The sequence below is a fragment of the Etheostoma cragini genome, chromosome 3 (assembly GCF_013103735.1).
Source record: "Etheostoma cragini isolate CJK2018 chromosome 3, CSU_Ecrag_1.0, whole genome shotgun sequence".
NCBI classification, from domain to species: Eukaryota; Metazoa; Chordata; class Actinopteri; order Perciformes; family Percidae; genus Etheostoma; species Etheostoma cragini.
In genome coordinates this window covers 23761409-23787348 of record NC_048409.1, presented here as the reverse complement: position 1 = coordinate 23787348, position 25940 = coordinate 23761409, and the positions used below count along the sequence as shown (strand labels likewise).

Genomic DNA, 25940 nt, shown 5'->3' with positions numbered 1-25940 from the left:
TGAATACACGCAGTCAACAGGAATATGTGCAACAGGATATTTGGTGCCTCTGTTGATCAGATTTGAGAAGGGTTTTAATCTGCACTTACTTTAAAAAAGGGAGACGAAAAAGGAAGCCAAGCTTTGACTGGGGTGACAAAAGGGAAGATGTGATAATAACGATGATGACGATGATGACGATGATGACAATGATGATGATGATGATGATGATGATGATGATGATGATGATGATGATGATGATGATGGGGATGATGAGGGTGAGGATGATGATCATGGTACAACTTGGGAGGTCAAAGGTGAGGATTGAAAAACATAGCTTCAATGGTTCCCCCTGAGTTGTTAACTATCTTGACTGGGACTTCTCCTTTTTATGTATTTTTTAGATAAGTTAGCAATGTCATCCAGTCTATATTTTCAAAACAATTTCCAGATGTATCTACTGTATGCTTTTTTAGATTTCCAGCATCAGTAAAAATTCAACATCCAACAAGAGCTCATCTACACCAAACACTGTTTTAAAGGGAATTGCTACATTGGAGGGGTTTAGGAATGGATATACAATGCATGTTTAAGGAGCTTACTGAGATCTTACAATACAGCCACACACACAATCACACATACACACACACACACACACACACACACACACAAACACACACAAACACATTTTCACAAAACGTCAAACGAACAGATTCACACGTTGAGGCTTTTCTAAACAGTCAAACAACATTAAAGAATGTGGGACTGAATCTGTGCTTTAATTATTTGTAGAAAATAACTCTGCACACCAGGCTTTCTCTACACAAACACACACAAAAGCACACACAAGCACACACACTGGGGATAAGAGAGAGAAGTAGCGTTGTGCGTGTGGGTAGGATGCATTAATGCTCTGGTCCAATGAGATTTCCTGAGTTGTGTGAATGCCAGTCCCTCTGGGAGAACCTCAACAGAGCTCCTCATATCACCATGGAGATAAAGGTTTCTGCATGCGCACATAAACATGCCATGTTGCAACTAATACAACAATGAGGGAAAGTATTGAAAGAAAGGCAAAGTTTTGCAGAAATCAGTATTAGAGGAAAGAAAGAAGGGCAGTTAGACATTTTTAAAAGAAAACAACAGGCTTTTTGAGGATAAGCCTGTTGTTTGAAAGACGCCAAAACAAACATATCACAGTATCCTCTTTTACAATGATAAAATAAAAACTTTTTTTACATTTGTATTGTTCATACAGCCACATTAGCTTCGTGCAAAAAAACACATACACTGGCACGCCATATAGGCAAAGAGATCAAAGCAAGACGACGCATACAAAAATATAGAAAATCTCCGATGCAACTCATCTCTTCACAGAAAAAAACTCTTTTCCACCTTTGCCATTTTCTGCCCAACTATCGCCAAAGGGTCACTTCAGAAACATTCTGTCAGCATTTGTTGTTGTCGCTGCTGCTGTGGATTTTTTAAGACCAAATTTCTCTAAAGGAGTTTGTGGGGATTCCTGCATGGAAGACCCATGCAGGAATCCACAGGACCACAAAAATATCCAGTAGCCATAGTTGATCATTATAGCAGATGTCCATCATAATGATGTTTGGATACTATGGACAACAACATGTTTGAGTGATAGAAAACTAGTACAATAAAAGCATATCATTTCTCTTTTTCTTTTTTAAACTTTGTAATTTAAAATACATACTATCTCCTGTCACTTTGAAGACATTCCAGCATATGCTCATAATTAGAAGTGACAGGGTTAAATAGTTTGGCATACTCAGCAAGCCATGCCCAAAAGGATGCTATTTTGTGTCTTGCAAAGGAGGGGAGAGGGGAGGGGGGGGGACAGAGAGGTAAGGGCAGGTCCCAGGATCGGTGCCAAGCCTCCCTCCCATCAGAGATGCTGGGAAGGTGGGTGGGGGTTATACAGAACAGCTGAGATTGCAAACCGTGCTCAGGGCCCAGGTCAGCCCATCGATTTCAGCACTTGCAAAACACATGCAAAGATAAGTCAGAGAGTTAAACTCAGTCATGTCAGTCTGTCTGTTTGTTGGTGGCGTCCATTTTTACAGTCACTACGCAGGTAGGGCCAGAGCCGGAAACTGCGTGCGTCACTTCCACGAGTACATCACTTCACATCCAGTACTCCTGTTTAACAATGATAAAAAAGATTGTTTGGACGCCTCGAAAGAAAAATAAAAGTTGATACATCGAGTGGGGACAAAGCAGTCACGAGGTGGTAAGGATGATCTGAGATGCTGCAAGTAAGGCAAAGACGGATGAGTAATGCTTCAGTCAGAGATAGGGAAAAAACCAGCATGCACAGCAGTACAAACTTTTTAGACGCCATGGAGGAGAGGGGAAGTTGTTGCAAAAAAGAAAACCTTCCAAAGAGCTTGGAGGGATTAAACACTGAGGTGAGATGAGAGAAGTCATTGGTTGTTTGGCTCTCCTGCCCTCTCTTCCTCCTCTTCATCCTCCTCGTCGAGTGACACAACCCCTGAGGAGGCCACATCAGAGACCCTCCTGTGTGGGTTGTAGTCAGGTGGGTACTCCACACCGCTGCCGTCTGCCTGGCACACAGTGCTCTCATAGTCCTTGCAGGGGGTGTCGTCGTCCTCGCCGGGTGACAGGTACGTCTCAGAGTAAGATCTGGAGTAGCAAGGAGAGTCCTGACCCCCGCAGGGCCTGATGCCCCGCCCTCCCCCGCCAAGGCTATGGAAGCCGCTGTCCCCCCCACCGCGCCCGTTCTGCCCTGCCCTCTGAAGTCGGGCCAGCAGCAGCTCCTCCCCTCCCTGCAGCGCAGACAGGATCTTGGCCGCGAGCTCGGCGGCGTTGCTGTAGGAGTGGGTGCCACGGTGGCCGCCCAGGTCACGCAGAAGGGGGTGGTGCTCGTCCAGGCTGCAGAGGCTGGAGCACAAGGTGTCCGGGGAGCCTACCGTGGGGGAGGGCTCTCCGCTGCCACCTCCTTCTCCGCCTCCTCCACCCTCGCAACAAGGCCCTCGCAGGCCCAGGTGTTGGCAAAGCTGGCTGTGGATCAGGTCCTTCAAATAGGGCGGATATGATAACACATCTAGAAGGAATGATACAGACTGTGAGAATAAAGTCCTGAAGAACAAAGATAAGAGAATATCAGATGAAACTGTAATGTTTCCTGGAGGGTCCCTGAGGGGTTGCAGCATCAAATATAAGTAGGAAATACACTAGCAAATCCTTAGCCAGCATTGAAAAAATGTCTAGTCTTTATTTACATTTTTACTTGTTTAACTATACCCTGTTGAGTTGGTGACCATTAGCATTGCTACAGAGTAATGTTTTGATCATCAGGTCCTCATTTAGTTTGACCCTAGTAAAGGTCCTTGCACACTGAGTTGGAAACTTTCTTATGTATTTTTTTGTATTCGTCATCCAAAAGAATTGTTACCCACAGAAATCCAATGAGATCCAGAGTCTGAGTCAGAGTATGAATTAATCTGTTGCAAAAAATGTTGCAAAACAATACAAAATGTGACAATGCTGTCACTCTGCCTCTCTCTCCTCCATCATTTCATCCCTTGCTTTTCTCCATTGACAGTTACCTATCTCTCTGTCCTCTCTGTCTGCGTCTTCTTGCGTTTGACACCGCAGCTAGAGCGAGAGTTGCCCTCTCCATCACTTCCCTGTTTCTCTCCTTTTTCTGTCTGCATATGTCTGCATTCTCTCATCTTCCCTTCTTCCATGTTCCTCCTCCTCCTCCTTATCATCATGATCACTATCATCATCACCATCCTTATCATCATTCTGAATATTACCATCTGACTTGTTGACAATAGACATTGCATTCTGCCAGCGTTTTTCTGTGCTGCACTTCTGGATAGGCTCATACCTTCTCCTTGTCAAAACACATCAAACTGCTTGCTACGGATGCAAAAAACACATAAATTGAACCCGTACCAACTTAAAATGACGGACAAAATTTTCGGAAGCAGTGTGTAAACATGATTGACACAACATGAGGTCGTATTTATTCAAACTTGCACAGACTTGCACAGACTCAATGTGCAAGGATCTTAACATAAGAAACAGGAATGCAAAAACAAAAGCCGGAAAAATAATCCTGCTATTTAACATACACAAATGTAAACAATGTAAAAGAAAACCTCAAAGGTATTCACCGTGTGCTTTGCTGAATGTACCCAGAATATAAAATAAGCTCCACAGGGTATCTTGTAAGAATAATAATTTGCACATTTTTTCAACCAAAAGCGAGTTATTTTGGCAAAAAAAGTTGAATGTCTTCCTAAGTTTCCACTGCAAAAAGAAATGTCTGAAATAATAATATCAACATATTAATTTTAGAAAGCAACCAATACACAAATTAAGGTAGCATGTAAAGTATTAGTTACCACAAAAATACCTGACTATACGGTAGTTATTACCATAGTCCACAGTCAAATGTGTTTCAAAGAAATGTAAATGAGAAGAATGAAAAAATATGATCAACTGCATTACACGGGTGTGAAAAATATCAGCAGTGGAAAAATTAAACAATTTGATTACAGTAGGGCTAAGAAAACTCTTCTCTACCAGAAAAATGCTCTAAATAATGTGCCCTCAGAAAAATACTACAGCTATGGTTTCATGTAGAGTTGATTACTGTAATATCACATACAGGCAGGTTCGAGTGAAACTCCATTTACCAAATGGGCTTTGCCAGAAGGTAAGAAGCCAAAGATGGCTATATGAAGATAGAGAGTCCACACTGAGCTGAATGTTATTAGCTGCAGACAATACAGGTTATTGATGATTCAGTGTAATCAAGATGAAAGCTCTGGCAAACACACACACCCATGGTCAAATACACTCTGTGTATTTATAACCTGCTCACACACCATCCTCACAGAGACACTGTCTCTGCAGCAAAGGAAATCATATTAAAGTTGCAGGAGGGATATCAAATTGCGCCAAGGAACAAAAAAAATGTTGGGTGAGGATGTAAACTAGGGCACTGGGACAATGAAAGATACAGAGAGAGAGAGAGAGAGAGATGGATGAGAAAGAGGCTTTGTGATGGCATATTAGGAAGGATGGGAACCAGATGAAGCAAATTAAAGTCATTTACCAAATTGTGGTGTAGAGGTATACATTTTGTGTGTGTGCATGTGTGTGTGTGTGTGTGTGTGCGTGTGTGTGCGTGTACCTGTGCTCTGTGTGGTGGGCTCGTTGGATGGCAGAAAGTCCTCATCGTATGAGTCATCGTTAGATTCGTCGCCGTCCACAGAGGACCAGGCCCTCAGCTTAGCCTCCGCTATGGCAAACTGCTCTGCCACACCTGTGCACACACATACACACATAAGCTTCACATGTGCACAAGCACGGCCTAGTAACACAGAGGCAACAGTCCATTGTGTCTCCATCTCATGAAACTGTTTTTGATTGGCAGGCCTGTTTGAAGAACAAGTGCACACCGTTTTATTGGACTGGACAGAGACAGCATTCCCATTACGCTCAATGTTCTTCAGTGGTTGTTTGGCTGGTGCACTTTAAATGGCTTTTACTAAGTGCAGTGGTGGAATGTAAGTACATGTACGGAAGTACTGTACTTAAGTACAAATGTAAGGTACTTGTACTTTACCTGAGTCTTTTCTTTTCATGACCCTTTGTACTTCTACTCCATTACATTCATTTGACAGGTTTAGTTACTACTTAATTTACAAATTAAGATATTTACACACCAAACTTTTTTAAACTTCTTTTATTTATATAGCACCTTTCAGGAAAGCATAAATAACATGTAATAAACATGTAGTTTATATAACATCAACAATTTAACAGCCTACAAGTCCAACTAAAATGGTTAGCATTTTAAACATAGGACGTTTTTTAAACATTTCCTGTTTCTAATATGTGAGGATTTTTCTGCATTGAGTACTTTTACTTGTAATACTTTTAACACATTTTCCTGATGATACTTACAGGACTTTTACCGTGCGGTTTTAGTACTTTAACTTGGGTTAGGGATCTGAATACTTCTTATTTATTATTTAGTATTTGATAGTTGTTATGCAGGTTGCATTCCTAACAATGCAGGGGAGACAGTGAAGTGGGTAATAAGTAAAACAATCGGAGTTGACAGGATGATTATTGTATAGACGAGCAGTGTGGAATCATCTGTGTCATAACAGCTCACGTGTTAAATTTAGCACAATGTGCTTTTCCACACCAATAATTCCATCAGTGCAACAGATTAACATCCTACTAACAACTATGTTACAATTAGACTGTCTTTTCACATACGTTAGTTTAGTTTTATTCATTCATTAAGTCTTTGTCTTTGTCTATTGATATAACTGTGATTAACATCCTAAAGTTTTTTTCTACGTGTTTTGCAAACAAATAATTTATTTCTAAAGAATAATTTTAAATCTGTGGTGAATTTGAATTTCATTCACTGCAGGTTATCAATAAAAGAAAAGGAAAAGTGGAACGACTGTAATTAATTGCTGAAAAATTACTTCACACACATTGACGTGCGTGCGTGTTTGGGAGGTCTTTTCTGTTTGGTCCACCTCAATTACATGGGAACAGAATTTTAAATATGTACTGTATATAATATTAAATGGATCTCTTGGTATAATGCTGTTGAATACAACACATCTACTAAATACAGCTTAAAAAATGACCACCTAGTTAAATGATAGAGAGTCAAAAAAAAAAAATTACATGCTTGTATCGCAGTCATTGGATGAATTACAGTACAGTACAGGTGTGTTTAAAAACCTGGTGAAAGCTGCTGTGAAGTGTTTTGCAGATAAACTTTATTTACCAGGTTTATCTTCCTGACTGCTCATTTATGTTAAAGCACTTAATCTGCTTTTTGTAGCATGAAATGCATTTATATTGTAGCATAATCCTACAAACTATTTATTCATGTAAAAACATTATTTTGAATGTTAGAAAAAGCTTATTTTAACAGAGGCTGTATTCCTGTAGTGATTATTTCCCCATGTGGCTGCGGTGACTCAGCTCGTGCCAAGGTGCCACAAGGTCCAAGTGACCAATCACCTCAAACCATCAACAGGAGCTAGCCAATCATAGATTTAGACTCCCTCTCGTTTTTATCTCTGTGCTCCAACTTGTCCACTTCCACACAATCCATCTGTTTTGTATTCTTCCCTGTTCATCCGCTATCTCCTTGGACACATTTGACTCTCCTCATTCCTATCATTCCCTTTTCTTTCACAGAGCATTCTTTCAACCTTGTCCCTCACTTCTCATTTTGATTTATATCTCTCTGAATCTCTCTCTTCATTATCTTTATGTTTCTGGCTCTCTCTCTGGTCAATGCTGAGTATTCATGCATTGTCTCCCATGGAGAAAGATCAATACTCTCATTCTTCTTTCACTGTAGCTGAGTTCCCAACTCACAAACACTGGCACGTCCTCCAGCAATTGCAGTCGTGCAGGCTGTTCTGTAGTTCTCTTTTGAAAGCCTTTTCTAATTCCTTTAACTTTAGAAGTAAGAAAGTTTTCACCTGCATACATATTTCTTATGTCACTGACCAACATACAACACAAAAAATAGGGATAAAGAGATACTGTACACCAACAGATAAGCACACTCAATACTACACGTGTGTTCCTCTGTTTGTGTAACAAATAAATAATACCAAGCAATGCAGAAGGTTGATTAGTTTAATGCATACCATAAGAATATTTTAGCAATATTATTTAATGGCAAAATGCAAGCTAAACAACATTTAAATTCAGACTTTAATGTTTCTACTACGACCACGACTTACTATTATCTGAAGTTGTCTGAACCCACAGTGATACAGTTTGAACATACTGTTATTTTGTCAATAATTACTGCCAGTTTGTTTCCACTTTAGATTTTCCAAAAGACCTGTTTGCTGCTGGAATATTGAAAACCTGGTAAGTAGGACTTACAGACACCTCGGCTACTCTACAGTGCACCAGAAACTGGAATATGCCATTGGCCACTTTTTTGCCCCTTTTACACATACACTGCAATGCAAACCTGAACTTATCTTGACATTACCATGAGGAGCAGTTTACAAGAATGTAGATATCCAATTCAGTTGAATTGGATATTAAATTAATTTTACGTGGCCAGCTACCTAGTACGAAGTTAGTGGAATGTCCAATTGAACCCATGTGTGAAGGGAGCCAGTCATTTTCCAGACAATTCACAGCAAGCGAGTGCATGATGTTGATGATGTTTCTATCACAAGGCTCATTAAATTGGTGGAAAAGAAACATCCGAAGGTGAAGAAAAAGAAGGATTTACACCAAAGAATATGTCTGCTTGGATGACGAGATTCAGGAACTTCTGTCGGTGAGCGTCAATGCCAAAATTGTAAGACAAATTCTTCAGACAATGTCTGCTCCTGATTCAGTGGACATTGTATGGAGCTCAAATGAGAAAACAGCTTAATACACACTTACTCACACATGTTCTCACACTCTCTGTCTCTTAACGTTCACAAGAAACACACACACACACGCACACATTATTTGCAGGTAATCCTGCAGTGTCTCTCTGTAGTGCATGAAACAGGCTGCCAGCCTTGGCCAACACAGAGAGGCCTATGTCACTGTGTGTGTGTGTGTGTGTGTGTGTGTGTGTGTGTTAGGTTTGATGGTTAAGGTTAGGGTAAGGGGCTAGGGAATGCATTATGTCAATGACTGGTCCCCACAAAGATAGGCAGACACGACTGTGTGTGCGTGCTTGTGTGTGTGTGTGTGTGTGTGTCTGCGAGCCTGCGTGCATGAGTGAATGAGTGTTTGCGTGTGTGTGTGTGCGGAAGTGGGTTTGCGGTGTGTGTACGTGTTGGCAGAAGTCAGTCAGTCCATCAAAAGGACAACCCTACTTGCAATTTCAAGTCTCTGGGTGCCTCCCACAGTGAACAAACACACCGTTGTGTGTACTACTGTAACTAGCTCTGATACAACCAATACACACCAAACACTCACTTCACACATTCCCACATGCTCAAACGCTCACTTTACTAACGTGCTCTATGACATTCACGCAGTGTCCAGTCACCAAAAGTAACACCATCAAGGAGAGAGTTGACAAAAATATAAGGAGTCAGCAAAACTGGCTCCCTGATGGAATGGATGCATGATGATGTAAGCTGAAGAAACAAAGAGAAGTTTAACACATAGAAATGTCTACCCAACTCTTGACTGCTAGTCAACTTACACTAATTATTGTTAATAAAAGAAGACAGTGTACAGAGCATCAGAAATTCTTGCTAAGGATTAGACCCTGTTTATGTGCTGTGTACAATGGCTTAAAAAAACTTCATGTAATGGCCAGGTTAAAAAAAAAGATAAATAAAAAATAACCATCTAAAGAGCTGTTACAGTAAAGATTATTTAACAAATGATAATGATTGATTTTAAAAGTTTGAAGAACTATGTGGCCTGCCTTTATAAATCATCTTGTTTGCATCATCATTACAGTTGCACAGTAAACCACTTTCCTAACCAAGGAATACTGAAATGGATCCTTTATTGTAATGATGAATCACAAAGATGGGTGCATCAGAATAGAAGTCATGTCAATAGTAAGATATAAAAGAGGAAAAAAACAAATGAGAACAGAGTAGGTACAGGGGAAAATCGCTCAGTCATGGTGGCACTTGCCAGGAGCAAAACCTGATTGTGCAAATTAACCTTGAGAGTCTGCATTGCAGGGGAGAATGGAGGAAGACCAGGCAGGAGGGACAGGGGGAAAAGACAGAATAAGAGGAGATGAAGAGAAAGAACAGAGATCAACATAAAATATGTGAATAGGATGAAGGGCGTATTGAATCGAGGGGGCAGGAGTGACTGAAAGAGAAGTAAAAGATGAGGTAAGTGAGTAAAAGATAGCAAACAGATGAGCTGTGGGTGAGCGTCCCTCCGAGAGGAACAAACCATACGTTTGTGTGGAGGAGAAGAATTAAGGGCAATGAACGTGGCCGCAAACAGCAGCTTAAGAATCCAACATCCCATTTACACCTGCCATTAACATGCGATCTGTATCTGAAGTCTGTATTATGACATCCGATCATGGGCCTTTGAAATTACACATCTGATATTAAAAAGTCATCTTCTTATCGTGTTTCTGTGATCAGATGTTTAGCGTTGCTAAGCCTCTCCTGGCGGCGCATAGCTACAGTCAATAGGATCCCCTGCTTTATCGTCAAATTTAAAATAAATGGGACAATTATTTACTAAATTAACATCATGTTGTATTGAAGAAGACTTGAAAGTAGCGGTTGAGGTCACAAACCCAATATAAAAATGTTTATTGAGGTAATAAATCAAGTGAGAAGTAGTATTTTCCCATGGACTTCCATAAAAAAGTTATTTCTGCAACAAGGGAAGTTGCCCCCTGCTAGAAATGAGATAACATGCAGGTTTAAGGCAATTAGGCTTTTGCTTCACATTTCAGGGCTGGGTGGTTTACCCATTAATATTATACAGTCTCTGTTTTTCAGATGTAGAGCTAGGTGACCTTTCAACTTGTTGAGTTGATGTGATAAAACAACCCTGATAATGTCACTGTGATGTCATCAGGGTTATCTGAGCTTGGGTTTGAAGACAACGGATTTGATGAACAGAAAGCAGCTACAAATGGTTGGTGCAGTGTTTGAAAAATGAAATGGAGTTGCATGATTTGTAGTGTAGGATGCAATGTTTTTGAAGCGTGACCAATACTAGGGACTAAAAGTCAGGATGCCTTGGCCTCTGTTGCTTCAACATTAGTTGTTTTTAAATCTGTGTTTCAGCATGTTTGCCGTGACAAAATTCACACCTTGCTGAGATCTGATCACAGTGATAAACAAACAACCGCCAGATGTGGTCTAGCTGATCCAATTGTGTTCAAATTGCAATGCGGTCTATGAGCATTACTACCTTGGATTAACATGCATTTTTTCATTTCCATGTAAGATTCCCAAAGTGCATGTCAACAACATGTTAAATGGGGTAGAAAGGACATTTTTGTGAAAAGTACGTTGTGGAAAAAACTAAGTTGTTTGAAGCAAAAGTCGGCAAATTCTCTTTTTACTATTACATTTACATGTGTTTACCTTTTTGTTACGATGGTTTTTCATTTAATTGCAATCTCTTTTGTGACCTTTTATCGTTATTTCATAAACTGTCTTGCTTAACACTAAGCCTAATCCTACAGTGTGTGTGCGAGTCACAGCTTCAATGTATTTGTTCTACACTGATCTGTGCACATTCAAAAACTCTCTGTCAGCTTAAACTTTGAGTGTAGCTAACCAGGGTGTTTTTCCTGTATTTAGTCAACAGAAGTCTTACCTGCAGCAAAGCGTGCCTCCTGCTCTCCCTCAGTGAGGTCAGAATAAGAGTTGAAGTCAGATTCCAGGGCTGCAGGAGTGTCCATAGGCTTACACCAACCTTTCCACTCTATCAAGTGGGCCACTCTGCCCTGAGCCATGGCTGTAGGCTTTGTCACATGATCCTTCACTACCTGTGAAATACCTGCAAAGAAAAAGCTTGGGGTTATGCTACGCCATAACCTTTGTGGTTTTTACATATTTTAGTATGTGCCTGGATGCTTTTACAGAACATACAAATACCTATGCTGGAATATTAGCTTGCATTAGAACTTTTATGTTAACTGTTGCACTCACCATGTAGGGAAGATCGCGCTAATGCAGCAATCTCCTGAATGGTGAGAGCTCGTCTTGATTTTGGTAACATTTCAATGGTGTCATCAACATTCACCTAAAATGACAAAAAAAAGTATGACTCAGGGGAAAAACTGGTGCAGTAGCTAAGCTCAGCATGAATGTGAGAATGTCAGCCTCTGAGTACATTGTGACTCACAAGAAAACCCACTTTTACAGAGAGGGGACTCCTGTGTTCACAGTATGTCAAAAACTTCAGTGTACTTTCAAGTCCTTGGCAATTGAAGAATATTTTAATTAAGTACACCAATAAATGCTTTTAAGCTGTATGCCAACAACCACACACATATTTTCACGCACCAACTCTATGCCTCATGTTATGTAGAATGTTGTAGCATTTAAAATAATATTCCTAGATTTTGGGAGATAAAATGATTCACTTACTTGCCACAGGTTGGATTAAAGGAATACCACTCCCATATAACTAAATAAGATGTTTTTTCTCATTTATTTAATCCATAAAAAAGGGTAAAAACGGCAAGTTGTGGCTTTTTCTTGGCTGGGAGCAGCAACTTCCTGGAGCCTTGTTGCCCGGCAGGTAATTTTCATTGTCTAATGAAACATATCTGCTTGGCATAGGACTGTAATTCACATAGAAGACGAGGAACCAAAGTTGAAAAAACTACAAGCCTAGGATACAGGTGTTTCGTTGCAGCCACATGTTAACTAAAGCGGTTTGTAAAATTAGACTGCTGGCTAATGAGCGCATAATAGCTTGTTAGGGTAACTGAGCAGACTCTTCTCAAACAACAACTAAAGAGTATGTTGCTGCATCTATGGCTGCAGACAAGAAGGCATATAAAGAAATATAACTAGATATCTAGATTATTTGCACCTTGTCTGCACATAGTCAAAACACAAGTGTACCTCTCCAGTGGTTCCAGGTGTGACTATTTGTATATTTCTGATCAACTGTGTGTGCAGACAGCTAGAGAGGTAATTTCCCCCTCAGTGAGTTAACAGAACCTTACAGTAGACAAAAGATGGAACCCCCCCCCCAGTCTGTCCATCAAATCTGTCTCTCTGTGAAGTCAAAATACAAAAGGTGTATCAGGTGTTGGCAAGAGTCTTTGTCTTCTAACTCTTCTTTTAGCCCTACCTGTACTCACGTGGAAAATGGGCATGTCAACAGCAACGGCCACATGCTGAGCTGAAGCCAGCATGTTGTTACTTAATATGGGTCAACCACTTGGCTGACTGAGCAAGTTGATGACAGATTTAGGCAGACAACTATCATTGCATATCTCAACAGGTACAGATTGTGTCCAGTCCCAGGACTGACCGCAGGTCTCTGACGTACTAGTTTTACCTGCTTTCATTAAGAGACACCACACTGATCAACATCACTAGCTAAAACAAGTGACCGTGAGTAGTAAACAAAATACAAATTTTAATTGATGAGTGGTTTTGCACATAGATCTTCCGTTTTTACTTCCTTTTCATTAATGAGTCTCCATTCAATACACACCACATCCAATTTCCAGTCAATGTAAAAAACAGGACAGCACGATGAAGTTAGATCATCCCAGAAGCATCGCCTTAACATTTTCCTGTCAATTTCACTTAAAAGCAATATAACACCAGTCGAGTAACAAACAAACAACAACATGATTATCTGTCAGAAGAGCAAGAGCAAGAGAAGGAGCAAGAGGGAAAGGGAATCCCCAGCATGTGACGGGATCAGAGGCTGCCGCCAGGCGTAATAATCCTCTTGTGCCACAGAGCAGCTCACAGATCAGAGGGAGGATAATCTGGAGGAGATGTGACATACAGTACATCCTGGAGGAGGGTTAGAAAGATATATTGTGTTGGTCTTTAATTAAAATCAGATGTCAGACAGTAAATGTTGCCCACCCACAACTGAATGTTTTATTTGTTTTCAAATAGCTGCCCAGAGAAATTATTTCAGTATGGTGTAGGATGATTTTATACACCTTCAGGGAACTCCAAAATGTATTTTTCCCTCTCTAATGAGCCTAAACATCATTTCATTACTATTGTTTCCAGTTGAGTTGCCCGATATGAATGCTAGAGCCATTTCTGCCCTCAGTTTAGAAAGACAATTTGTCATTTGGAGGAACAAAATGGCCAAATTGAAGCATTACATTAAATTATTTTAGTTACATTTTTTTTAAACTGGGTCCATCCATAAGCTTGAGCATCACCTTGACACACAGCTCCACTTAACAGCACCGCTAACTCCCGTCTCCCCCCTCTTGCTGCTCCCCTACTTCCCTACTATACAGCAGAGAAAACATGAGCGGAGGAGGACATGAGCAGCACTCAGAACAGAGCTTCAATTAGACCGCTGTGTCGCAACTTTTCCATCATTGCACACTCCGACAACATGCACCACACTTGTTAGAAAAGACTTGTGTCCAAAGATATATAGCCCTCATGAGAATAGCAGTACAAACACACACATATACACGCATCATGTCAAGCAGTCATGAATCTTCATGGTCTGGTTAACACAGACAGAGAGGCTGTCATGATGCTGCTCAGGTTCACGTTTAGCTTTTAAATCATTGGTTAGCGAGGGCTTAATAATGCGGCACGGACACAACGCAGAGAGAAACACAACAGATTCTTCAACACAACATGTATGTTAGGAGCTAAGAGCGGGCAGAGTGCAGGCTGACAGGGAGTGTGTGACATAAAATTAACCTGACTAATGTCTTCTCACACACATAAAAGCACTCTTCAATGATTTTAAAATATTAAAATAAAATTGTGACGTCAAATGTACTGTAATAACCCGACATTGCGGTTCAGTAAGCCTGAAAAACAAATGTTAGTGCTCAAGCAAACCCTTTTCGTTATTGTTTAGCCATCACACACCACAACACCGGTTTCCGAATAGGCTAAGACACTTTTGTATTTGTTGCTTTTAAGGTAATTAAAATGACATCACAGCAGAAATCTCTTTTGTATCTTTTTCCTGGCCAATTGAGTCAAAGCACTTATCTTATTCAACAAACGTCAACTGCAAAAAAAAGGTGCAGACGCATTTTGCCTGTTGCCAGGGTTGCTATTTGTTCAGTAGTACATTCCTGTGCCGCACATTTTTAGAGGCATACATGGATCTCATTATTCCAAATTATATGAGAAGGCAAGCCATGAATTGTTTCAGTGGAACATAAGGCCGTGATATCTTCTTCCCTGGTGGAAAATAAACTGAATATTCATCTCTTGCTTCGACATGCCATGTTTCCGTGCATACCTCTTTCTCCTTTCTCTCTCTCTACGTCTCACTTTTCCACAAATAGGGAACATTTCTATGGCAACTCTATGGCAATTCCTAGCGGTGTGCCTGCCCGCCTTAATTACTGATGATGTCACACACTCAGAACACCAACCAGCCGCCACTACTGCCATATTAATAACTCTTGCATGTGCCTTTCTGCTTTCATTCAGTGTGGAAATTGTTGCTTAGTGGCACCACAGCTAACATGGCGTCAGAGATGAGGCGTTTCCATCATCATAAATTAACCGAATCTAATGGGCAGCTTTAAATGTGAAGCGGAAACATGCCAGATATTTATTTCAAAATTGGAATTTGTTTTCTGATAACTTTACCATATTTAAGAATACTGCTCCAATACTACTTCGAAAAAATGTACAGCAATATAATTTTAATCAGATCAGCAATTCAGCCAACCTTTATCTCATAGTGCCCCGTATTCAATAACAGGCTAGTAGCAGTATAATAGTGAATAGACATAGGCTGCATTTCATAATGGATCACTTAGGTTCTGCTAATAATCGCCTGGCTGGCTCACAGCAACACATCACATTCACACCCAGATGGTGCGCACTGATGGATTAAAGAGGCAAGGTGGATTCATCATCCTTATTATCGTCTTCATCATCATCTCTGAGGCAATTGTAAGCATTTCAATTACGTCAGCCCTTCAGCTCCAGGATTTCTAGGATGAAACTCTTAACTGTACAGCAACAAATGGCATGTCCTGCAGCAGAACCGATTTTGCAGGTTTCTTAGATCATGATGGTCCTTGTAGATCCACCACTCTAACTAAAGTGCCTTCAAAACCTTTTCTTTTCTTACCTAATGTCTTATCTGCTTCATTGCTACACATCGTAGGAGCAGAGTATCCTGTCAGTCCATCTGCCTTGGTCATGTGAAACCCCACGATTAACTGGATCAGACTCTTTGGTGCAACCAGTGGAAAGGAGAATGGGTTTTCTTTAAGCTTCTAAAGTCAAATAAACATTTAAGTGAGCCACTACAAATGCAGCATCTCAGAGTTGATCCAGCCATGCATCACAGTGCAAACAGTCTAGCTGTTCAGTAGTAATCTCATAAATAGAGACTGTGTGTTATGTTTTGTTCAAAGGCCAGAAGCATTAGTCAGTGACACTGAGATTCCATTCAAAATCCCAAATTAAAAATGAATCGTTAATTACACTGAAGAGCGTCCCCCCCAAAAAAAAGATGAACCAACTGGTTAACATTAATGAAGACTTAAATGGAGAAAGAACTCAGTATTAAAACACACATTAATAAGGTCATTATCAAACCAGGAGAGGGTAAGAAAAGAAATCTCTGCTTCATGTGGCAAACTACTGAGAGAATGTCATCTTTGATTAGATATATCTGGCCGACGTGTGATTAGGTTTTAATACAAAAGGTTGATTGTAGCTCGGCTCAAATCATGTAAGGTGATCTCCACAGAACATCCAATAATCTGTGTAACAATCAATACAAAAGTCTACAGAGATTGGAATTGAGTTGTTTTATACAGATGGAAAACAGTACTCCAGGCTCATGTAAACATCTAGGTACATAAAAAGGGCTTTTTATCAGTTATCATGACTTAAATTGCAACCCTAATTATTTAACGCAATAACAACAACAATTGTGTAATTTAATTTAGGTAGTGTCCTTTTGTCCCTTAGTGTACAATGAAGGGTCACCTGACAGGTAGCCTATAAAAAACATTATTGTTTGTTTAAAAACCAAGTTGTTCTTAAGAGACAAGTGTTGCTGGAGATTTGGCTGATGGGACTACTTTCCTTCAAGCACAAAGTAGATGACTATCGGCTACCACAAGTTTTCAGACTTTACGAAGTGATGTGAGCTGTTGAGACACTGCACGAGGTGTCAGTGCAGTACCGTTAGCTAGGATGTGCTGTACGCTAGGCTATGTTACCAGAAAATAAAAGGGCACCTCGCTGAAGTCCAGTGCGCTCAAAGGTGCTGTCAGAATCAGTCTGCGCGCCAAGCAGGTCCGCGTGTTCCCCAAAAGCGCGAGGTCAGACAGGGAGCCAGCCGCGCTCCAGTCCACGCGCAACGAGCCGTCAACGGCCACTGTCAGGAGGAAGAGAGCCACGTAAAGATTATATCAAATCAACACTCGCAGAAACTCATAGTCTCCCCGCACCATATTCCCGCTCCAAAATGAACACATAAAACTAATAATATGACAAGGATTCTTCCACTTTAATGTGGCAATAACATGTTATTTATCATAATATTTGTTTTACTATTGGAGCAAGAATTACTAACTATGAGTTTTAAGGATTAAGATAATCCTTATGTGTTGCTTTATGGCCAGAGTTGCAGTCACCATGCCAACCCACCCATGCCTCCACGGGGACCCCAGGGCAGCCACTATGAGGGACGAGGATCTCATAAGGGAATGTAATGTTGGCGTATCTCACTGCAGTTTCCCCCAAAGAAAACCACATTCAAACATCTACATCAAATAGGCTTATAAACAATAGGTAACCACCCCCCCCCCCAAAATAAATCTACGCCCACCAGCCAATTTCTAACAGTCTTGTAAAAAGATACCTCAGATCGGCTACAAAAAAGAGTGTGTGTAAAGGCAGCTGTGAAGCAATAAGACTCAAAGAACCGTCTGTTTTGAAAAACCAAATGTTTTGAATAAAGAACTCAAAATATTGAATTGGATTAAAGATAACATTTTAAATTTATTTTTACACCACCATCAAGATGGAAGTGTATTTTCGGGCGTATTTTGGTTTTTACCATGCACTTTCAGAAAGTATTTATAATCATTGTATTGTAGTTCTGGAACACACTTTCTTTATTATGATACATGTCTACGTTAGGCTTATCATTCACAGAACCCTTTATTGTACGTCTTGTACGTACTCTACTGAGATTAGGCTACTGCACTTGTAGTGAGATAACATGAGGGTTTGGGCACAAATGCCTAAACGTCCATGCACTTTAAAGCCATGCCATGTCATGTCATGCAGGTAAGGCCCTGGCAGATGCCCAAACCTGTTTGATATTTTATGAAGTCGGTTAGGCTATGTCGGAGGGAGAGAAGCAGTATAATACATTAGAAACACAGAATATGGAACATGCCTTATGGCATTTTGCGATTTTTACCTACGTGATGTGCACATTATCTGACGTCATCAACACAACCAAACCGGCCACGTCATCAACACAACCAAACAGAGGCAAGCTGCGAGACCAAAAGCAGCGCTACATGGATGGAGCGCAAATGTCACTAAGCAACCTCCTGGCTGGAAACGTCACATTACTGCCTACAGATACAGGACTGTTTCTTTGACTACACGAGTTTAACCTTTATATCAGCTGCCCTCGTCATGAACTGACAGACTCATGTACCATCATGGACCGAAGTTGATCATAAACGCGCTCCTGGGCCTCCTGCAGGGTGCAACAGAACATTTCAGCACCTGGACAGCTCCCATCTGCCACATACTGAAGCTCCTTCTGTCTCTCTCTCTCACACACACACACATACACACACACGTGCAATCCTGTGCGTGATCGGCGCTCTTCAAATCAGATTTGCTAAACGAGATTAAGAGGTGGGCCTCGAAATGTCAGTGCCTGGCTCCTCTTTCCAGTCCTCCACTGCAGGGAGGCGTTTCTAGTTACTGTCTGTGAAAAGAAGGACTCGCTCGATTAGTCGCCAGCACCCATCTCAAATATTGAGTCCAATATCAAGACCAATCACTCACCCCTGGGTCAAAGACCTGCCGTTCAGCGCGCCAAGCTCAAGTTGCCCACCAGCAGAATTCAATATGTGCCGTTTAATTGGGTGTGATGAGATCAGATGCCCAGGGTGTATTGTATCTTTGAATCTAGGCCACCTTGCTCAATGAAAGTATTGTTAAGACGAGTGAACGATGTGCACGTGTTTTGTACAGCACGAGATTGAAGTCCAGAATTTGACAGACATTTGAGCCCGTGGATGTAGACCATGCAGCCTACACCCAGAGGGATTTAATGGTGACACGTCAGCAACTGATTGTCAGAAAATTGTCACATTTCGCATGGATCGACACAGCCTCCTCCTCTCCGTCGATGAGTTTGTTGGGCGGGTTTATTGCCCTTTACTGCGACACGCAAAAGCCTTATAGATAAACGACACTGACAATGCTCACACTCCAACAGAAATGTGTTGCTTTCACATCTGCAATGCACAAGTCCGGTAAGTCATTACATCCACGGCTTTGCAGCAATGACCCTGAGCTAGACCAAGGATGCAATTCAAGTGACTTGACTGTGGCTATTAGAGCTAAAGTGAATGGAAATGAGGACATGTAATGGAATAAATTGATGGGACTGAGTTGCATTTTGGATGAAACACGGAGACACATAGGGTAACCATAATGATCTTGATAAAACTGAGGTTAGTCTTTTTATTGCAACTTGTGGCGTCTCTCTTGAATCTGATCCATCTGTGGCTAATTTGTTCATTTCTTCTGCCTTTTTATCTTAATTAATCTCCTTCCCCTGACTGATCCTTCTAAAACGGAGCTGCAGCTCCAAAAGTGTGTCCTCGTCCCTCAAAGCAAATGAGATTGCAGTCTTCATATAATTTCTATTTATTTATTTATTTCACTTAGGTCTCTCTCTCTCTCTCTCTCTCTCTCTCTCTCTCATACACACACACACACACACACACATACATTTTCTCTCTGTAGTTCCCGTTGTCGTGGAAACTGCAGATAGAGAGACTTCGGCCGTGCATTGCTCTCACGCTCTCGTGTCTTCCTGGCTCGCTGAGAGACTTATAAGCGAATCAACACAATTAGGTCAAGACCAGCAGCAGTGTGATGTCACACACATTCAGACTAAATATGAGAGTCAAACAGGTGGCTGCTATTGCTCTACTGTATATTACACTCTTGATACGTGCGCATACGGTGGCTTTATGCGGGGTTTATGGGACAGGGCATGTCCTGTCACTGCGCGACAAGGAGACGGGGACAAGGCGCTATGATCGTGAAGTGACTCAAGCGACAAATTACATAATCAATTAGAGACGAAGAGAGCAACTGTAAGCATGGATATTACTGATAAATCACAGTCTGAAAGGTTGCATATATCATTACCATAACCAGAATAATAATAAGGGACCTCGTGTGTGTGTGTGTGTGTGTGTGTGTGTGTGTGTGTGTGTGTGTGTGTGTGTGTGTGTGTGTGTGTGTGTGTGTGTGTGTGTGTGTGTGTGTGTGTGTGTGTGTGAGTGTGTGCGCGTGAGAGAGAGAGAAATGGATGGATGGATGTGGAGCAGGTTTGATTTATGAAGGCTAGAGGAGACCCAGTCGAATAAATAACGGGGGAGATCTGGGGAGGCACGCGTCAGGTCTGAGTAACACAGAGTACGGGGCCCTTGGCGACATGTAGTTGCCAGCGGACGGGAGACACGTAGGGGCTACAGCAAAGGTGTAAACAACCATGAGAACAAGTAGATGCAGTGGCAACAGGGAGCTCGTTTCTTGGCAACAATCAAATAATATCTTGCTGCATGTGTGTGCCTCTAAGCCCTGATGGTAATGAAGTCCGTTGAAATTTGGACATGTATGCGACTGAATACTAATCTACTTATTTTACGTTAACACCAAGAAGCGGTTGTGTCGAAATTCTTAGAATAAACGAGTAATAAACCTGAAGATTTTGTTCGGTCGTACGCGTAAAGATACGAGCAAAAAGGTGTCCTACCTTGCAACTAAACTGGGTCAACGCGGTCAGAACCATCGTGTCCGGATGAGTCTTCTCGTCACAAATATAAAACGCCGTTTAGCAGCGCATCCCTCAATGGTGTCAAGAGCACACCTCTGTGTTCCCTGCCTCTGACTGGCGTGTTCATCAAAAAGCTTCTTGCAACTCTCGTAGCATCGCGATGTTTAGGGTGCAGACACCAGCTCCTCAAGCTATTCCCCACCACCACCCCTCAAAAATGCACCCCATTCAACACCTAAGATGATATTGTTTGGATTCCAGTTATCTTTAACGGTTGATTATAAGGCTTATTCATATCCATATGACTCAGCACTGCTATCATATGTCTCATTTCTCGGACACAGCATGCTGTGTACTTCAAGCACCCAAACTCACTCATAGCCCCTGCACCCGCGAAAGGCTGCAGCAAAACAATGCGAAAAATGTCAGGCTTCCTCCAGCGTGCTTTTATGAGAGCAGATCAAAACAACTCTTACCAACTGGCGCTTTAGAGCTGATACAGCCCATTTTTGCAGGTGCATGTAGAGCCTTTTAGGAGAGCAATCTACAAAATCTCTTTCTCCAATATCCCTGCGTAAAAGACGCCGAGCGTACCTCACTGATCGAAAGCTTCGGTTCACTCTCCGCATCTACGTAGGCTCCGCTGGGTTCGCGCTGCTCTGCTCAGACCACCGGATTGACGCCGAGGGCAGGGGGGATGTCCAGCAACTTCTGCTCTGAGTTTTCTTCTTTGTTTTTGACCTGTGTCAAATCCATATATATACAGCCTAATGTTTGTGAAGCTTTGTTAATTTTTAAATTAACAATTCATATGTAAATATGTTTTCTTGCGTTTCTTGAATAAGTCTCAGCTCTACGTCACCGGTTGAAGGGTCGAGTCTTGCGGTTCAGCACCACAGCGGACGGACAGCGCTCTGTGAGGCGGCGGCAGCATGAGTCTCTGTCCTTTCCTGGCAGCTGCAGGGGTTTCCCGTCCTGGTCAGTGCTGGTCAAGTCCACACCACCCACCAGCACGGATCTTTGGTCACTGTGCGTTTTGTGTTCGCTCTTGCTGTTCTCCGGTCTGGCAGAGAATCATTGGAGGGTGACACTGATACAAAAAACACATGCTTAACTGCTTATATACAGCCCAAACGAGTTTCCCGCCTCCTTGTACTGTTTCCCCCTGTTAGGTATAGAAGCGGAATGAGATGTGATTGGCTGGTGTCACCTTACATGCCAGCAGATATGGGGAGGAGGGCGGAGTTAGCGGTGCACACAAGAGATGCAAGTTGTCAACCAAGGATTGCATTTCTTCTAAGCTGACATATTGACAAATGAGGAACATGCTGCATATTTCAACAAGTCTAAAAAGAAAAATAGCTGAGTTGGTGGCAGCCTGAAGGTTATGATGCTGAGAAATATTAATAACAGAGCAACAGAACTTACTTGTGCGGAAGGTGAGATAATAATTCTTTTTTTTTTCCTCTGTCGAGAACAGGTCCGAGCGAGAAAAGGTCGTGTTGGACATTTAAGGGCCCACAGGCTTTATACGGGGTGTTGTGCAGTGATGCAATAATATGTCCATCCTATAGGAGCACATGTGAGGAAAGTGACACGTTTCAGGACATCAGAACCCTATTTCATAGGCTACTCCCACACTGTGATGTGGGATATGGGCTAGCTCTCAATGTCCCTCAATGTCCATGCACCCAAATTTAGGAAAGGTTTCTAAAAATAAGCGTTTGACATTCTCTGGGCATGCGTTTTCAATCAAAGTAACCCATTATAGCGCGACTCACTCGAAGAGAGCGTGGATAAAAAAAGATTGGTCTATTGTGAGGCTCATTGTGGCCTATTTGTAAGCGACCCACTCTTGTCTCCAGGCAGGTCGGCGCTGAAGCATCTTCCTTCCCCCACTGTGTCTCTTAACGCCCACCAGGACTCTAAACACAGACCTGCAGAGCTTCTGACCCACGCGGCAGCTCCCCCACTAGCCTATTATATGTTACCTACCGGAGGACGGATCCGGGGACATCTAAAAGGCATTTAAAATTCATCCACATACAGGATGATGAAACGGTCCCTGAATGGGTGCTCAGTGGATGCTTAACATTTAAATATTATGAACCACATTTACGAGCACACAACACTGACGATATCGTATTGAATTTGTTCCTGAGCCCAGAGAGGTGCAATGCGTATAATTATTTAAAGACATGGAAAGATGAATCACATATCTGGGTGCTAAATAGATTCGTTACCAAAGATTTGTTTTCAGGACTCTGAATTTGATGTCTTTCAGTCATAATAGTTCCACAAATTGTCACTAGCAATGTTATTTATATTGGGTGTTTGGTGGTTTATGGTGGCTGTTAGATGCCTGCAGTCCTTGTTCATTGCATTCACCAGATTGATAGAAACAGAACGACGTGTTTGGTTGCACATGTACAGTAACACAAGATAAAGATATTTATTTCCTGAAAGAAGATAACTTAGATTGACACTCCAGCTCACGTTGTGTGTGCGTAAATAGAGCCACAAAAGAACAGAAGTATTGGGTTAGAATGAAAAGCCGTTGGTGCCACAGGTGTTTTTCCAATGTGAATGCATCATTCAGGGCCATTAGTAGAACATTTAGTGGTTAAAAAATGATAAACGTTATTAGCAGTACACGCATTTAAAATGAACGAGACACAAAAAAATGGAATGGGGGAAAATGTGCAGTATGTGCCACCTTGGTTCATCAGGCATTCAACACGTGTGAGGACAGACATCCGTCACACTCTTATTTTTTGCTCATGAAAGGTCTCCACGTGTATTGTGATTTTACAGTTTAAAGCGCAGGGGACTCTAATCTTCTGCACTTCCTCTTTTCCTGCAATGCGCTCTCAGATCCCATTTCATAACACATCAAATTGCGGCAAAGCCACAGCTTATGTAGCCTGATCAGCCCTCTCCATGCCACATGGTACTTTGTCCGGTGCTCTAGCGCCACCGAAAGGATGGCTGTAGTACGGGCAGCTGTGGGAGCCACGGGAGTGCGGAGAGCCTGTTGCGCAGTAGAGTATGTGACTGCAAAGCTTATACCGCGTGGCTGGTAGAACATGAGGAGATGCCATTATCAAAGCCTCGGGCCATAATGTGTCCATTCTGCAAAACGGAAACCTTCTTATCTTTTGCTTTCCTTAGTGCAAGAAAAAGAGTGCATAAACTTAAGAGATCAATATTAAAAATGCCAGTTAAAATATTTTCACCTTTACATAGCACTTAAAATGGCCCAAATGGCATGTTTTGCATATTATTTTAGTTGGTTGTGGTAAGACATCATGGAATGTGCAAAATCTACTGCATGTACTGTATGTGTGAAAATAAAAGATGATATATGAAGACATATTATGGATATAGATCAGTTTGATATAAATAATGTTACATAGTAAAACATAGCATAAGACAAGATAAGTCTTCCTTATTACCAATAAATCCAATTAAAAGCTATATTTTTCTCCTTTCAAGCTTGTAAAATGGCTGTAAAACTCAGCATGGAAGTTCATTGCTGACTTTGGAAATAGTAGTTTGAACAAAAATGTTCCACTTTTTTTTTTTTTTGAGCTTTCAAGCTAACTTTACAGTCTTCATTAACGGATGAAGTTTGTTCTGACCAAACTCCATCCACTGATAAAGACAGTGAGATGTGAGTGGAATGCGTTAAACTCCATTTCACTTGGTTGGATGGATTCCAGTTGTGACATTTTTCACTAATGGAAGTATCAAAAATGTACATAAAAGCTACTAGAACATCTGTCTATCTGCCCATTACAAAACAAATCAAGCTTTTGGTGCAAGTCAATGAACACCATCAGTGAATAAGGTGTATAATGCACGTGTTTTCTGTCAAGTCAACCAAGACCCAAGGCTGCAGTGTCTGCAGAAGAAGAAAATCCAAACGAGTTCCACACCAGCCTTTCATCAAGAGCAAGTCCTCTGAGCTATGCCATCAACAGCTAAAGCAAACCAGGAGCTGAAGCCTGTCATACTAGATCATTGAATGATGTAAAAAAGGCTTTTAACCGAAGCTTAGAAAACTATCTGTTCCCTATTCCAATGAGCCAAGAACAGTACATAACATTGGGTCAACAAGCGCAAGGCCAACAATAAGACTGAAGCATTCAGCCAGCAGAACAAACATGCCTTAATATATATTCAAGAGTTTTAGTCCTGAGACGGCAGATGAGAAGGAGATCAAGATCCGGAAGATTTCTTGGCTTCTCGGAGGAAAATCTCATGAAGAAAATGAAGTTGGATGGCATTGGAGAGGTGCCTGTATGAGCAGAGAAACAGAAGAGAAGAACAGAGTGACAGATGCTTTGACCCAGACTGCTGTCTCCAGTGACAGAAGGAGACATCCTGTCCCCTCAGGGCTTCAACCGAGTCAGCCGGCCTTGGTGGAGAAGCAGCAAGTGTGGGACATGAGCAAAATTCTTTGGATGGACAGGAGTATTCATCTTCAGCAGGAACTGAAACAAGCCCTTTCTGCAAAGACCCTGGGTTCCAACCTAAAAAAGGAAACAAAATGCAAAGAATAAAGGAGCATTCTGAAGAAACCCTACAGTTCTTCCTTTTAAGAATCTCAGTTTAATTTTAGGGCTGTAACTAGGTAGTTTTGGTAACAACTAATTATTTTCCTCACCCTCTCACTGTCACTGACCCCAACATTACCCAAACTCTCTCTGACCTATTTAGAACTTGATCTCAAATTAATCTAAAGTTTAAATAATGGTTTCATTGACAGATTTTATTTTCATTTACACAATTAATTCAAAAATATAAATTATATTTTCCAAACAAAAGAAATGACTGTAAAGCTATTACCTAAGTGTGTGTGTTCACCCAACACTGACGGTAGTAATTATACACTCAGGTTTACCTTGATTTCAAGTGTGTGTTTGATTTTCTTCTCACTTGTTTTTAACCTGGTCATGTGCATTTGCTATGTCAATTGTACTATCATTATAGTCTTGTTCTATTTGATGTGTTTGGCCTAGAACAGCAGGGCAGTTATGCGTTTTACCTGATTCATGACCTGTAGATCCAAATGTAGACATGCTGTGCCACATGACCTGTGGTAGAAGAAGTACATCTTTTACTTAAGTAAAAGTAGCTATACCAAAACAATCCAAAGCCCATTACAAACAAACATCCTGCACAGAAAATGATACTTAGGTATAAGTATTATCAGTTAAATGTAC

At 41.3% G+C, this 25940-nt stretch overlaps 1 protein-coding gene across 6 annotated transcripts; it reads right to left on the bottom strand.

The window, feature by feature from the left end:
- Positions 1-418: 418 nt before the first annotated feature.
- zgc:165508 (uncharacterized protein LOC100101652 homolog) lies at positions 419-21862 on the bottom strand. Of its 6 annotated transcripts, none has more exons than XM_034867131.1 (6): positions 21307-21862; positions 16904-17043; positions 11655-11748; positions 11320-11502; positions 5177-5308; positions 419-3070 (listed from the first exon to the last, which is right to left on the bottom strand). In XM_034867131.1, exons 3-6 carry the CDS (start codon positions 11722-11724, stop codon positions 2430-2432), a joined length of 1026 nt encoding a protein of 341 aa, XP_034723022.1. In that variant the 5' UTR covers positions 11725-11748; positions 16904-17043; positions 21307-21862; the 3' UTR covers positions 419-2429. The 6 variants fall into 6 exon arrangements, with proteins under 6 accessions (XP_034723022.1, XP_034723017.1, XP_034723023.1 ...); XM_034867126.1 differs by lacking the exon at positions 21307-21862 and adding an exon at positions 21189-21289; XM_034867132.1 differs by lacking the exon at positions 21307-21862 and adding an exon at positions 20692-20880.
- Positions 21863-25940: the final 4078 nt, after the last annotated feature.